The sequence below is a fragment of the Trematomus bernacchii genome, unplaced genomic scaffold (assembly GCF_902827165.1).
Source record: "Trematomus bernacchii unplaced genomic scaffold, fTreBer1.1, whole genome shotgun sequence".
NCBI lineage: Eukaryota > Metazoa > Chordata > Actinopteri > Perciformes > Nototheniidae > Trematomus > Trematomus bernacchii.
This window is the reverse complement of record NW_022987589.1, coordinates 1,000,075-1,016,868: the sequence shown is the minus strand read 5'-3', so window position 1 is coordinate 1,016,868 and position 16,794 is coordinate 1,000,075. Positions and strand designations below refer to the sequence as shown.

The window sequence follows — 16,794 nt, the reverse complement described above, 5'->3', positions numbered from 1 at the left end:
CAGCAGAGTGGCGAGTGAGAGGTGCCATCTTCCCTTCACAAGCTTCAAACATGTATTTATCGTGTGATTTTGGAAATAAAAGTTTCATATTCTGAAAGCCAAGACTTTGTTTATTTAAAATCAAACAAAGAAAACAATTTTTTTACGCAAATCCACGTTTATTTTGAAATGAGCCGTTGCGACTTCCGACTGATTTCGATAGAGCGGGTCACACACACTGTATACTTCACATTTCTTTCTTGAATTCCTCGTACCACAGGAAAACCACAATACCCAGATCATTGAAGAGCATTTTTACACACTGTGTTCAACAACAGGAAGAAGGAGCAGGGTGCTGCTTTAAAAAAAAGAAAGTGCTCCCATTCTTGGCCTTCCTCCCTCAGATAAACAAAAAGCTAAAACACAGTGAGGACAACTCCAAACAAAATCAGAAACATCCAGAGGAAATCATTAGTCAAGCGGACGAGGATCCTAAAACAGCAGCGAGAGACGAATAGAATAGAAGTTCACTCCGTCATTATTTCACCGTAACACTTTTCTGGAGTGATTTCAGATTACGCTGCGCTGTTACAACAGACATAATTGAGGTTATTTTGGCAAAGGGCTGCAGATGTTGTTCCTGTCTCAACATAATTACACGCTCTGCATTCCTCTGGGCCTCGCTAAGGTTTATCCTCCTCACCCAAATCATACCACAAATCACCCAGCCTAAAATATGCAAAACCACAGCGACCCATTCAACTCCACTTTCCATTCTCAGCCCGTAGATCGACTGCTCCACTTCTTTTTACTTTCTATTTAGGGGAATTCAGAGCACCTAATTCACAATTTAATATTAAAGTGTACCTATTATCAGGGTTCTTACACCTTTTCCAAAGTCAAATTCAAGCACTTTTCAAGCATTTTCAAGGTGCATTTTCAAGCTTTTCAAGCATTTTACAGCTGTTGTAAATTACATATTTATATACACATACTTATACTCAAATGATTATTTCCCTACCTCACATTAAATCAGATGTTCTTTATGCTATAAACAACCAAATGTGTGTTTCATAATAGCATTCTACATGAGGATGAAAAATTAAAAATGTTAGAAAAGAAAACTAAGTTTAATATTTCAAAATGTGTGACCCATCTGTACGTAGACTGGGCATCCCATATAACCTGGCTGAGCCAATATAAAACAATCAGCCAAATAACTTTTCAATATATTATGGATTACTATTTTTGAGGTACTTTTAGGTTGGCAGTAAACACAAGTCAGAGGTAAATGGTGTACTTTCCCTCCACTACATGTATGTAATACATTTAGTTACTTCACAGATGTGGATGAATGATTTAAAATGTAATCAAGTGTTAAATCAGACTTTAGTTCCACCTGGAGTAAATTCAGAAGCTACTCTGCAGTATACAAAGTCATTCAAACTAGCTGCAACTTTACCAGCTTTGAGAACACTTTGATGATCAATCATTATAAAACATATCATATACAATTATTAGGGATGCTCCGATCGCCAATTTTGGAGCCGATCGCCGGAGCGACCCGACAGTGAAGAATAAATATATTTATAACTAGTTTAGCTTGTTCCAGAGGTAGATAAGATAGCTAAGTGTGTTAGGTCTAACTCTTAATGTGTGTTCTGCTCCGCTCACCGGTCCGTCACAGCGGGTGGAGCTGCAGGATTTCTGCTTCACACACACGTTGCATACCGCTATTTTATTGTCATTTTCGGACACTTAAAATACTGCCAGACTAGTGAAGCCATTTTGGCGAGCTTGTTTTGCCGCGCACAGAGAAAAGTGTCATGTATTTTACATGCAACGATAGCCTTATCTAAAATGTTCTACTACAGCGTACCTTTCGTGTGGTGTGTGGCTCGTCAGCGCAGACTCTCGCATCGTTATTGTTGCACACTTTGCAGGAGGCTACTCTTGGGCTTCGCTTGACCCTCGTCTCAGCCATGGCTTGTATTTGTCTTCTGCTAGCCAACGCTCGTTGAAACGGCAACCTCCTGGCATACTGTCATCTATCACTCTCATCAGAATGCCCAGGTCACACACGTAACAAAAACACTTGCCGGTCACGCGCATTGCGCGGGAAGGCCGGAGCGGAGCTGTTTTATGTAAAAGCGAAGCAATTAAGCGCGCTCAGACTTCTTTATTTTCTTTTAATCTAAAAAGCGAAGTAAAGCATTTACAATTTCAAGCACTTTATCCCAAATTCAAGCACCATTCCCAAAATTCAAGCACTTTTCAAACCTTGAAAACACTTCGTACAATTTCAAGCATTTTCAAGGATTTCCAGCACCCGTACGCACCCTGTATTATGTTATATTGGAAAAATATATGGTAGGGCCATACCTATACAAAACATACCTATGAGGTTTTTTGCTTAAAATACCAAACAGATCACCCATTGTAGCCATGCCTCATACTGCTCATACCCCTCTATTCCAGCTGTTAGAGAAACGTGGATTTTGGGTCCTTAGCTTAAAAAAAAGAAAAGAGGAGGCGGAGCTAATGCCTGATCAGAATTCTACCGGAAATAAAGTTAAATTCTGCTGTGATAAAACGCCATCCTGTTCTAAACCACATCAAGGATTATTTCTGAAACAGTATGGAGCTCAAATGCTTTTTCTCTTGCAGGTTTATCACACGGTGAGTTCCTTTTTTTATTTCCTGCTTTTTAAACACGTGCTCTCCAGTACAGGTTAGCTTCGAGTGTTAGCGAGGCTTGCTAATGTAAACAAAGACGAGATTATGTCCAAAACACGTCAGGCATTGTTTCTGATAGCAACTTTCTGTGGGTCCACCATCCGAAATTACGTCATATCGGCAGCAAATCTGTATCCGCTCGTTGTACCCCCGGTTTTAAAAGAAGAGGAAAAGAGAGAGGGTTTTATTTTCTGACGCTGCGTGAGTTCCCCGACACACCGGGGACACGTATTTATGTATAAAAGACATCAAAAAGTGCATTTTGCATGATAGGTCCCCTTTAAAATACTTTAGTCTCAATAAACAATTTGTATGTAAAACTATTTTTTGAACATCTATTTACTGAAGGGGTCGGGGAGTTTTTTTTTTGTTGAAATTCTTTCTCAAATGTTGAAATTTGTCCCATAATTATCAAATTTTTATGTATTAAAAAAAAAAAAAGCTTTCAGACATTTTTTCTTTATTTGTTTGAGGATATTTTTCTGACGTTAAAAATAATTGTTTCCCCTTTTTTGTAAAAGTTTTCAGAAATATTTCACCTATTTTTTTTGTACATTTTTCTGAAGTCCCAGAACAGTGAATTAAGCAGTTGGATGTTTTTAGACATTTAAACCAGAAATGTTAAATATTATAACTTTAGACTGATCATTTAAAAAGTAGTTTGGCATTTGAATCTTGGACTGTTTTGGTCCTATCAAGCAATATTCAAAGAAATTAAGAAAAATAGGAAAAATACTACTTTTAGGGCATCTTTTCTTCAGGTTTAATACCTAAATAAACACTTTTCAATCTGTTTACATACTTCCAAGTGCTTCCTGATGCTGATTACCAGGTTAGCCAATTACAGGGTTAATCTGGAAATGTTCTTATGGAGGATTGGGCTGAAAATTGCTTTATAATTAGGGTTCCAGTTAGTTGGAAACTTGACTTGTTTTTAAGCTGGCTTTAGAGTAAGCAGGCAGCTACTGAATTGTTTTTGTACCTTTCCTATTTCTTGCACATGAAGGTTCATTTATCTTAAAAAAAGGGGCATATTTTATTTTTAAGATAAAATATACAAGTCAAGTTTTTGTTAGCTAACCCATCGTCACCATTTCCTGTTTCAAAATAAAATAGGGATGCATAATATTGGCATTGTGGCAATATTGTTTATCCGCTGATGCCGATAAACACACACATTTGTTCCCCCCTTATTGCAGATAGCATGTGATAGCCCAATGGCAGACACACACTAAAAGCACAATGCTTTTTCTAATTCAACACATTCACAGGCCAAAATAGGATAAATAATTCAACTTAAGTTACATTTTAAGCATGTGTAACCCATATGAAATATAGGGCTACTAGACCCCTTTATGTCATTGAGATGTATGAATACATGTTGTTTCTGCACGGAGCACATGTACACCCAGGGTAATGAGTGGCGCGAATCACTCCGCCTCTCTCTCTCTTTTCCCCTGTGAACACGCTGAAGACGCAGAGACATAAGTTGAGCAACTCCTAGTATAGTGTGAATAATAGCATTTAAAAAGTGTGTATTTGTACCAGAGGTGTGGACTCGAGTCACATGACTTGGACTCGAGTCAGACTCGAGTTACCAATTTGATGACTTTGGACTCGACTTGACAAAATCACAAAACACTTGCGACTTGGACTTGAACACCAATGACTCGGGACTTGACTTGGACTTGAGCCTTCTGACTTGAGGTGACTTGATAATTTAATTCAGAGTTCTCCAACACGCCGATCGCGAGATGCCGCTAGAAGAGCAGACTCCCGTCGGGGAGAGCAGAATCTTCAGCCGCTGCAACTCTTGCTGAGAATCCATGCAGGCAGGGGCGGGACTTTATTTTGCTGAGCCACCATGCGGCCAATCATATGCGAGGACACACTAGGATCATACCATTATGTGAAAGGGTGGGGGGCAGAAGCTCCAAAGACAGCAGGTGTAGTGGTACAGGCCAGCTACACAGAGCGACGGGGAGACGGGGAGACAGACTTAAATGCAAGCGCGTTGGAAAAAGTCAAGAAATTAGCGAAAAACCGAAAAAAGAAGTAGCATCTGGCTGCATGTCAATGATATTGGAGAAAGCAAAGCTGAGTGCAGGATTTGTAAAATGAAAATAGCCTTCAGAGCAGGGTTTATTTTTTGGTAACCACTCAGGATTTATTGTCAGAGGTGGGAGAAGTTCAGATCTTGTACTTGAGTAAAAGTACCAGAGTGTAGGAATACTCGGTTACAATAAAAAGTCCTGCATTCAAAATGTTACAAGTAAAAGTACAAAAGTATTATCATCAAAATATAGTTAAAGTACCACCTGCAGAGGGATCTAGATTCAGGTGTTCTTTTCCCCATAGAGACGCCTCGCTGCACATTATCCCTTGCATAAAGATAGAAGTGGGTCCCATGCTGTACACAGTGGAAATAAACATTCTGGATACCTTAACATCAGCGCTCTTATGCATTGAACTCCTTCTGAATCAAACCGTCACGGTAGCCTAACCTTACTGATCCCTCTTACAATAGAAAAAAACACGTTACTTTACCAGCAGAGAGAAAATGGATTATTAAATTATTAATGTGACTAATAAAGAGCAGTTTGATTATTATTCTGTTGATCGATGTCATTACATTTGTTGAAAAGCACATAAGGACTTGTTTAAGACTCGTTTTGTCAAAGTTTAGGACTTGGACATGACTTGAACTTTCCCATCCTGACTTGAGACTTGACTTGGACTTGAGCGCAAAGACTTGAGACTTGACTTGGACTTGAGCGCAAAGACTTGAGACTTGACTCGGACTTGAGCGCAAAGACTTGAGACTTGACTCGGACTTGCAAAACAATGACTTGGTCCCACCTCTGATTTGTACTCTATATTAGTTAACAAACTCTAACCTGCAAGAACCCCTGTGTGAATCCGAACCAGAAGACGGCAGCCAGTGTCGTCTTATAAGTGTGGAAACACGTTTTTTTGTATTGATGTCAGCGAGCCAGATCCAATCTGACTTGGGAAGCCAAGTGAATCTGTGAGCGGTTGTTGGAAGCGGTGTGGCCTACCGACCTGCCTACAGAGGACGTTGATTTGAAGAATCCTGCTGAATTCACACTGATTTCCAGATAAGAACCAGTACACTATTCACGGCACTATTCGAACCTAGGTAGATGTTAGTGCCTCTGTTCTTGGTGTGGGATAGGACTAGAGGTGCTACACATGCAAAAGTAGTTTTTTTGCAACACTTCGCCCTGTCATATCAGAGAAAAAGTTTATTTCTGAGGCCTCCTTCTGCTTTCACATAAAAAAAATCAACAGTAGCATTAAAAAACAACAACTGGTGATCCAACTAATACATCTGGGGAAACCACCTTCCAGGCCAAGGGAACAGAAGGTGTGAAAACAGGACCGTCAATTAGAGTTCCAACTGTTTTCGATTCTGCACCAGCCTGTTAAAACTGATATGAACAACCCTTCCTTTGATCAAACTCCAAATAAAGACATAACGTTTACTGCAGTTTGACAGCTCTTTTAATTAAGCGGGCGTTCCTCACCTGCGGCGTGAAGATCTTGGGGTTGGACAGGAAGTGCTGGCGGAAAACCTTGATGATGAGGTCGAGCTCTCGCAGGTACTGACGCTCCTCGGCGATCTCCAGACGCACCAGGTCGTCGTACGTGAGTTCCCCCGAGGACGAGGGCTCCTCCGTGCACTGAGACATGAGACCGATGTCCTCCTCCTGGTCGAACATGTCCATCAACACCTGCAGAAACGAGCAAGCAATCAGAGTCAAAGCTAATTCTTTATCAGATCAAATGCACGCTTAAGGGTCTTTGGAAATGTTTTCTCTCAGCGATTGTGATGTTATGTTAAATGTTGGTTTTTCATGTATTGTGTCTTGATATTTGTCTATGTTGATGTTACACATGGAGCTGCTGTGATGCAAGTCACATTTCAGACTTGATCGGACCATTAAAGTATTATCGTATCGTTTATGATGTTTCAGAAATGACCACGCAAGCATCAAACTGCAAAATTGGATGAAAGCTATGAGAGATCTTTCACCTTTTTTTTTAAAACAGGGGACAGTAAAGAAGTGTCCAGACATTGAAAGAAATGGTTTAAATAATAGTTACTTGTTCAAATTAGTTTCAAGAGTATATAGAGTATATACCAGGGGTAAATTAAGAGCAATTACTACCTTAATTAAACAAAAATAGGGAATATATGGATTGGGAAAGTATCGCTCGTTTGCCAGAAAACATACATCTGGAAACAAATATGTGAATTTCAAAAGAAAATATGAAGCTTCTGTTAAAACAGCTCCTAACTATGTCTCAGGAATACAAATGCAATGGACATTTTGTAAAAGTAAACATTTATTTTTACCCTAAATGCCTTTTTCCCCCAAAAACTTAATTTATTATTAAAGAAAACATGTATTCAACATTAAAAAAACAGATAAATCCTACTGTAAAAGCATCGTACTAAAGATGCCTATTTCAATTTTTGCTGTAATGTGATCGATATCGGCCGATACACACTCTCTACCGATCGATCGGGGCTCTCTAAAAATGCCGATCGCGAGAGCCGATCGCATGACGTAAAATGATGACGTAAAATACATGACACTTTTCTCTGTGCCGGCAAAACAAGCTCGCCAAAATGGCTTCACCGGTCTGGCAGTATTTTAAGGTGTCCGAAAATGACAATAAAATAGCGCTATGCAACGTGTGTGAAGCAGAAATCCTGCAGCTCCGCCCGCTGTGACGGACCGGTGAGCGGAGCAGAACACACATTAAGAGTTAGACCTAACACACTTAGCTATTTTATCTACCTCTGGAACAAGATAAACTAGTTATACATATGTTTATTCTTCACTGTCGGGTCACTCATTACTGGATCAGTGAGCTGCATGAGATACTGACGGGCTGTCAGGAGAGAGGGGGAGAGAGGAAAAGAGAGCGCTTCCGCTCATTTCTCCCGTGTTATTATCCAAAGTGAATGTAAACTTGAATAATGTACTTAATTTGAATGTAATAATTATGTTGGTTGTTGTTTGTGGAAGCGCCAGAGAATGAGCCCCATTAACTGAGTTTTAAACATCACTTTAAATGGAAGATCCCCATAGGCCCCGCCCACTCGATCGGATCGGCCCCAAAATTGGCGATCGGAGCATCCGTAAGGTAAATAAACACAAATGATGCAAAGCTATGCTCATTGTACTAAAACCTATGTGTAAACATTTTTATATTACAATAAATACAGCATGTTTAAGTATAAATAAGGATTTTATCCAGTAATAATCCCTAGTATTATACGTTTTGCACAGTGGTGTAACTGCACAGGTTTTACAGGTCATGTGTGTGTTAGTATTGCACAGTTTAAGCTGCTGATTGGGGGCGTTCTCCTCACCTTGTCTGCACACATGGACACCTTGATGTCCTGCTGGCTGATCTCGTAGTGCCGGATGTTTCCCACGTAGTTTCCCGCCAGTTTCAGGATATCTGCTGATATGTATTCAAGCACAGCCACGATGTACAGCGACACATGGTAGTCCACTTTGTAGCCCAACACCTCCTGTTGAGACACGAGAGAAAAAAGCAGTATATTAAATGATGGGTTAAAGCGCAGATCAAAATTATTTATTTAGAAAAATATGTGAATAAAGTAAAGAACCCAAAAAAACTGAAAAAAGTCTGAAAAAAGACTTAAATTATGTGGACATTTCTGAAAATTATATTGAAAATGTTTGTGCAGATAAATAGGTCCGAGAGTAATGTCCGAAAACTTCAAAAATAATGTCAAATGTATGAAAAATGGACTGAACATAAGACATAAGTTCGGATAATTAGGTTAAAAATGTCCACATTTAGGTACATTTTTCTGAAAGAACATGCTCACGATTTTTTTTCTCAAAGAAATACGAAAAAACTAACTAATAATGTGATAGAATATGATGCATAGCTCCAGATTAAACTAGCCAACTGTATGTAAAGGAGTTAAAAACATCTACAGAGCAACACATTTTAAAACAATCCCAAAAATATAAAAATAAACAAAAATTTGTAAAAGAAGTCTAAAACATGTACAGCAGTAAAATGCAATTTATACATTAATGCAATATAAGACCAAGACAAAATGTACATTTCGCTGATCTATACTTTGACTTAAAGGTAGGGTAGGTAATTCACTTCAGAAACACTTTTTGTTATATTCCATGGAATGCTCTTCACATCCCGATAGCAATGAATATATTAAATGCTTTGACAATAAATACATTAAAACATGTCATCTGTGGAAGCCATGGCGCTGTAAAAAGCACGACCAATCATCTGAGCCAGCCCGGCTAAAATAACTGGATGGCCTACCTGCCTGTCAGCCTTCCATCTGTGCACAAACTTATCTCGTGCCCTCATTGGTCATGTGCGCGTTCGTGTGTGTTGGAGGAGGGGCTCTGTGAGGAAGTCTGAAGGAAGGGGCAGATTCTTTTCGGCTGCGTACTTTCAAATTCTAGCGCAGGGGTCTGTACCTTGAGCAGGGGGTGTATCTTGTCCACGGGGAGCAGTAAGGGGTTCCTCCTCTTGCGTTTCTCAATCGCCGACTGAGCGTCAGCGATGGCCCACTTATCGATCGGGTGGGGGAACGTTTTCTGGACGCGCTCCTGCAAGAAGAGGGAAATCACTCTCTTAACACTCGATGAATGTGGAAGCATGAAGTGACTGTTATTTTGTATATATTGATTGTTGTGCATATGTACATTATTATATATTAAAAGTTGTAGCTATACTGTCTGTTATGTGTGATAGCACCATCGGAAATGATTGGAATTTCGCTGTAATCTGTGTAGTGACAATAAAGGAATCTAATCTAATCTAAAACTGAAATTAGTCATGTGGAATGCTGCATGGGTTTCGTAACTGCAATCTATCAATTTACAACATTCACGTAATGAATTGTATATTTGCGATGCGTCACCTCCACGTCCTGCACGGAGCGCGGCTGCGCGACACACAGCATGCTGAGCAGCTGCAGGATCAGCTCCTCGATGTGCTGCAGCGCGTCCTCCTTCGCCGTGAGGTTCGGGTGCACCTGCTTCTGCACCTGAGGGTGAGACACAAGAGATTAAAAAAGATGAGATGACAGCGGTGCAACTCAACCAGGTACATTTTCTTAAGTGTTAAAGGGGACCTATCATGCAAAATGCAGTTTTGTACGTCTTTTATACATGAATATGTGTCCCCGGTGTTCCAGGGAACTCACCAAGTGTCAGAAAACACAACCCTCTCTATTTTCCTCCATACCCAAATCTCTAAAAAAGGGGCTGCAACGGATCTGATAAAAACTGATCCAGATTTGAACACTGTCCTGACGTCAGGACAGTGGCGCTACGGCTATTGGGCCAACTCCACCAATCAGGAGGAGACAGCCACGGCCATTGCCGTTCGAAAGCGCTGGAGACGTTGTAGTACATATGCCAGGCCAGTAGATGGTGCTGTTCTCACAGAATCAGCCCTTGCTAAAACAGAGCTAAAAAATGTCAAATTGAGCAAAATGAGACATGGCTAAAATGCATGATCTGTTTGGTATTTTGAAAAAAAAAAAGTATAAATATGCCTTATATAGGTATGGTCCTACACTATATTATTCAAATATAGCATGATAGGTCCACTTTAACTTATATTGCTTTATGGAGCGTGATTGAGTCTTGGAAGATATTTTATTATTCTGGTTCTTGAAGGTATTAGCACTACGTGTTTTAATGTATGATTTAGATTTATTTGGGTCGAAATGGCTCTCAATTTGGACAAATATAAGCTTAAGCTACTATTTATTTAGTTGATTGTATTTTTATTGAATTTCAAATTATGAAAAGGTCGATATATATACATGAAAAGTTGTCTCTTGATTTGACAAAAAATGTCAATGTTTTTAAACTAGTCAACAGTACATAAAGAAGGGGAAATTAGTTTAACCTCAAATAGCTGTAAAATAATGAGAAGATGCCCCTTATATGTTTTTAAAAAGGACTGGAAAAAATACCACCAAAACGCTTTAAAGAAAAGTCTGAAAAATGTTGAAAAACCGCCTAAAGATACTCCAAAAACACCTGAAAAATGTCAGCAAGATGTCAACACAAGTATGCGAAACATGTCTGAAAACGCAGGGACATGAAGCCTACACGTATTTTCATTTTAGTCCAAAGTTCATAAGAACCATCCGCATCTCCAGCCTCAAAGTGAGCTTCAAGACTCTGCTAAACCATGTATCTCTGAGCAAATATATTCTCCATAAAAAGGTAAACAAACGAGCTTTTAAAAAGGTTTCTATTGGAGATGCATGAAGTCATCCAGGCTCCCAGTAGAGGGACTCCTGAGGGAGGAGCCAGCCTGACAGGAGTGAGAGAGAAACGCCCCCCCCACCCCCCACCCCCACCCAAAAAAACCTCCCAAAAGTTGTCGTCATTGGGCCGTGCCCTCTCCCAGGAATGTTGTCCGTTGAGAAACTATTATAGCACCCAAAGCAGACTTAGAGGGGAGGAAAACATACTATGTGGGAGAAACCCAGAGAGAAACCTGTTCACATGCGAGTGATGGAATTACTCTGGTATAAAGTGAAGAGGGGCATTTTGATTAGGGCTGCACAGTTTGGAAGAAAGTGACTTTTTTGTTCACTGATCAATGCAGTTGTCATTAAAAAACACATTGAAATGATCATTTTTTTAAAGAGTATCTGTACCAAACATATATTTTTAGGTCTGTAGAATATAGGGATGGGTATCGTTACTTTTATCGATACCGCTTATCGATCCGGTCCTTTAACGGTATTCTTATCGGTTCTTTTGAAAAAAAAGCATACATAGTACCCGACGTGGAAACATTCCTCGTGGATGGGGCTACAGAGCTTCTAGAAAGACAGTCGAACCCGGTGCATTTCTCCGTCAGAAGGTGGTGCACTTTTGCTAAATGTTTAGACAAATTGCTCGTGTTACCGCCCTCACATGCTAAACACTTATTGCACTTTAGGTAACGAGCATTGTCCACATCGAGACGGGTAAAGTTTAACCACACCTCGGAGCGCGTTCTCTCCGCCATCTCCTCCGTGTGTGTGTGTGTGTGTGTGTGTGTGTGTGTGTTGCATGCAGCAGCCGTGTGTGTGTAAACGGCCCCGCCCCCTCACACACAGACGGGGGATCGAAAATCCATCATAGACGCATTTTGTAGTCTTTTTGCATATTAGAAACGGAGTCGGCGACACTAAAACTGCAATATAATGTTTATGTAGCAATAATACACATGACATATTTTTTACATGTCTCCAGGACCGATAACGTCGGAGCTTAACGGTACCACGGTCTTTAATAATTCAGCCCCGGGGCCCCTTTAATACCGGGGCTCGGTACCCATCCCTAGTAGAATATCGTTTGCAGGCCGGGGTATCTCTGCAGTGCCACATTACTTCATTAACATTTAGATTTTATAACATATTTAGCCTTTAACAAATATTGTGCTTCCTGCTATTTGAATAGTGCACTAGTCAATATTTACATTTTCCACCAAAATATCGATTATTTGTGCAAAATGAGAGAGCGGGGGGTTAACTGGTTAGTTCCCTTAAAACCACATGATGAATTTATACATATTGTTATTTTATTTGATTGTATTTTTACTTAATCAGAATACTTTATTTACCCCGGGGGAAATGTAATACAGTTGCTCCATCTTAGAAGCAAATAATCAAGATAAATACATTTAAAAAAATACCAATATCTACATAAATGTTAGAAGTTAAAGTGAAAATATGCAATAAAAAGATAAAATAAGAATTCATATAATGATAAAAAGTAAAATGTCAAAGAGAAAATTAAACACAAATATTTATCAGAAGTTAAATGAATGAACTTCGACTCGTACTGCAATATTAAACATATAAAAAACATTATTTACAGTAATATATACACATGGATATAACAGCATATACACTGGTGTTAGTATTAAAAATATATTGATAATCATATATATACACATTTGATCTGTTTATCGCACATTATTTTATTTATTGAATAATTATTTTTGGTCAATTTTCAAACAAAAATAGGAAAAATGTCCCTTTTCCAGATTCTAAAGAAATTCAAAAATCTGCTTTATTATTAATATAAAAGTGAACTGAATACGGCACTTTGGACTCTCTTCAGACCTGTGATGGAATTACCCTGGAATAAAGCAAAGTGGCGCTTTATGATGACAAAACGTTGCCCCCGTGTTGAGGAATGTGAGAGGAGAGTAAAAAGGTCAGCAGCGAGCGAGCGCCATGCATTCCTCTGCTCTGACTCCACAGGAATAACCCTCTCTGTGTGTCAGCTTCATCTGCTCAATATAAAAGGTCATTAACTCCTATTTTTTTTTAAACAAAAAGTCCTGGCGTCTCTGCACGTCATTTTCTATTTCCATGCACACTCACAAGACCTGACGGGTATAAATAAGCCACAAGAATAAACTCTGCCACTTGGAAAAAATACATTTCAAAGCAGAAGTGGATTATAAGATATATCCTCTCTTACACAAATAGGCACTTGACCAAATTCCACAGGAGAGCAGGAGGGGTGAGTCACGGGCTGAAACTACGGGGGTTTCCCCAACACACACACACACACACACACACACAATGTGGCGACTAGCGTCAGCAACGTCACAACAATACACTAATCTGAAGGTCATCTGAACAGGAGTCCCTCCACTGAGAGCATGGATGGTTTAATACGTCAGAATCAGAAACGGGTTTATCACCAGGTAGGATGACACGTACGACGAATTTGACTTGATGTCATGGTGCATACATAAAAGTCAAACAAAAATTAAAAAACAGAGAGAACTATTTTAAGAAAACTATAATAACATTAAAACATGCAGAAGACGTCCTCTTTCAGGCCTCTTTTGGGTATTTCTCCCACTTTTATTAGGCGTTTTTCGCATTTTTTTTTGTCATATTAAAGTTGTGTTAGGGTTTTTGTTTCATACTAGTTTTGATTTTTTTTTTGCCTTTTTATGGTATGTTTCATACTTTTCTTTTTGGGGGCGTTTTATGGTATTTTTTGGGACTTTTTCTTTGTCATTTTTACGGCGTTTTCCAGGTCTTTTTTTGCTTTTTGTTAGACATATTTATGTTGTTTTTCGGGTAACTTTTTCTAAAAACCAATATCATTATATTATATCATCGACTTTGTGGTATGAATAATAAAAAAAAATCTTAGTCCGTTACCCGATGAACTTTATTAAGAATAAAAAGCTATGTTTTGACATAAGGTATAAACACAACCAAAAAAGAAAAAGCATCATTATGTCTTCCATTTGCTTCAAGTCATACTCCTTCCATCATATGTGCATCCTCCTGTGCCATAAAGGTGTTCAGTTTCATGGGTCGGCTCCATTAAGGAGGGGAAGGCTGGCGTACAGGAAGTCCCAACCTGTGTGTGTGTGTGTGTGTGTGTGTGTGTGTGTGTGTGCAGCAGCAGCTCGTACTACAGAATGGAGCAGAGCCAGCAGAGAAACCATGATTCTCACACACAGACAAACACACACACACAAACACACACACACAGAAACTACCAGGAAAATGATGGTGTTTTAACCTCAGCGTCTTACAGTAGATCCAATTCTAGCTGAAGTGCAGAAAGAAGACCACACACTGAGCACAAAACTGATCCATGAATGTAATAAATCCCAGACTAAAATTACAGAGATTTCCTGTAGGATTATTAAACTTTTGCTGCAAAGAGAGAACAATAATCTGCAACTATTTCATGTAATTACTCGAGAAAAATGCCAGAAAAAGCAGTTTCCACCTCTAAAATAGGGAGTTTAATAATCTAATTAATGGATTGGCTAATTATTATGTTGATATTGTAACTTAGTCGAAGCTTCTTAAAATGTGAGAATTTGACATTAGGAAGAGTGTTTATAGTGAATGTAGATCGAGGGTGTTTCTCAATGTGGAGGAAGGCTCCTCCAGAGCCACTATTTCAAGGATGCTACGTCATCGAGTCCCGCCGAAGGACTGTTCCAATGTCCAGGGTCCTTGGAATCCTACCGAGGCCGGCGTCGTTCGTTGCGGGAAATTTCGAGGCTGCATATGTGTAGACTCCGCGGTCTTAAAATCCCCACAATGCTTTGCGCACGGAAACATTTCCAAAATCTTTGGCGGAAAATGTAAGGCGGGGCCTCGCATATGGCGCACACCTGCACACCTGCTAGCCTGTTCCGACCATTCTTTGTTTTCCGAGGCTAGGAAGGATTCTTGCCTCGCTTCTGAAGGACCTGACTCGGAAGACATGTCCTACCAAGGAAGCGTCCTCGACATTGAGAAACACCCTGAGTCTGACGACAAGACACAAAGCTTTCTTGCCGTCAGACGGGCGTCATGTTCTGGTGAGAATTTATATATCTTATATCCAAGATCAGCGCCACAGTATTGCCACCTTACTATATTTTTCGAGAAAAAACCATGAATATTATAATGCCATTTTTATAAACCCTTTCTTTAAACATATGGCACCATCACATGAGGGCGCCTGCAGACACTTTTTAAAAGCACATTTTACATGAATATAAGTGCATTAGTTTGACACTGTATAAGCATACAGTATCTTAAACATAACACGCTGAAATAATGAGATCTGACGGAGGACAATGAGGCAGACTGAGCAGCTAAACTCAAAGTTTAGGGGAAAATTCTTAAGTGGAAAAAGTAGACGCAGCATTAGTATAAATCTCCAAACCCACAGACATTTCACCTCAAAAATAAGATTAAATTACCCTCGAAATTGCAACTTCATCACTAATATTAATCCTGGAAACTGACACAGATTATTTGACGCCAAAAACATGCAGCAAGGAGCTGATATATGCACACAAAAAAATAGTCCAGATTCTGTAGAAACTCAAAGTATAAGTGAAAGGTTACAGAAATATGTTTTTCAAAATGCCCTCTATTCATTTATGGAGCTATTTAAAAGGCAATGTCCTTCTGACTTATTTCTGAATAAAAGCATTGTGTTTACAAATGCAAGATTCTGTCTACAGGAAATGCTAACGGTCTTTTATTCTGAAACAGGAAGTGCAGATTAAAAAATATTTACATTCCTTTCTTAAGTGTGACATTAAAACAGTGGTAATAATAAAATACAGTATGAGGGGAATACTGTGGCGCTGATCATGTATAGAAGATATATCAATTCTCACGAGAACATGACGATGATGAGAATACAAGATGGGGCCGCGGACGCAAACAACAACGCGACGTCAGAGCTCCGTAAACAAAGCTGTCTATGTCGTCTGGCGCTCAATTTGACACGATTTTCAAATTTTTGTAGTTGTTACACAGTTTTCCACTAACAGAAATATTGTTTTCCGGCATCGCTTTAACATTTTACGGGGGAAATCAGCATTTTGGTAAGAGGGCATACAGTAGTATACTATAACATATCGTTATATGGGATGTACATTTTTTTTGACCATCGCTACTGAAAACTATCATTAGATGCAGCCTTATACAGAGGACCCTTCACACACACACACACACACACACACACACACACACACACACACACACACACACACACACACACACACACACACACACACACACACACACACACACACACACACACACACACACACACACACACACACACACACACACACACACACACCACACACACACACACACACACACAACACACACACACACACACACACACACACACACACACACACACACACACACACACACACACACACACACACACACACACACACACACACACACACACACACACACATCACACACACACACACACACACACACACACACACACACACACACACACACACACACACACACACACACACACCACACACACACACACACACCACAACACACACACACACACACACAATAATAGAGGCCAGGCGGTGTTAATACAGGGTTAACATTTCTAATTCAATTGATTATTTTCCTGGCTGTATTCATGGAGCTGCATCAGGCTCAGGTTGCAGGTCTGTGTGTGGGGCTTGTTATTAAACCCGAGC

The 16,794-nt window shown here is 39.6% G+C and overlaps 1 protein-coding gene across 1 annotated transcript in view; it reads right to left on the bottom strand.

Annotated features, from left to right (window-relative positions):
- Nucleotides 1-16,794, bottom strand: part of sos2 (son of sevenless homolog 2 (Drosophila)) — a 63,462-nt gene that overhangs the window by 37,200 nt on the left and 9,468 nt on the right. Inside the window, 4 exon segments of the mRNA XM_034129006.1 lie at nucleotides 6,264-6,470; nucleotides 8,123-8,287; nucleotides 9,240-9,371; nucleotides 9,686-9,811. Of these exon segments, the coding sequence (XP_033984897.1) occupies nucleotides 6,264-6,470; nucleotides 8,123-8,287; nucleotides 9,240-9,371; nucleotides 9,686-9,811 (630 nt within the window).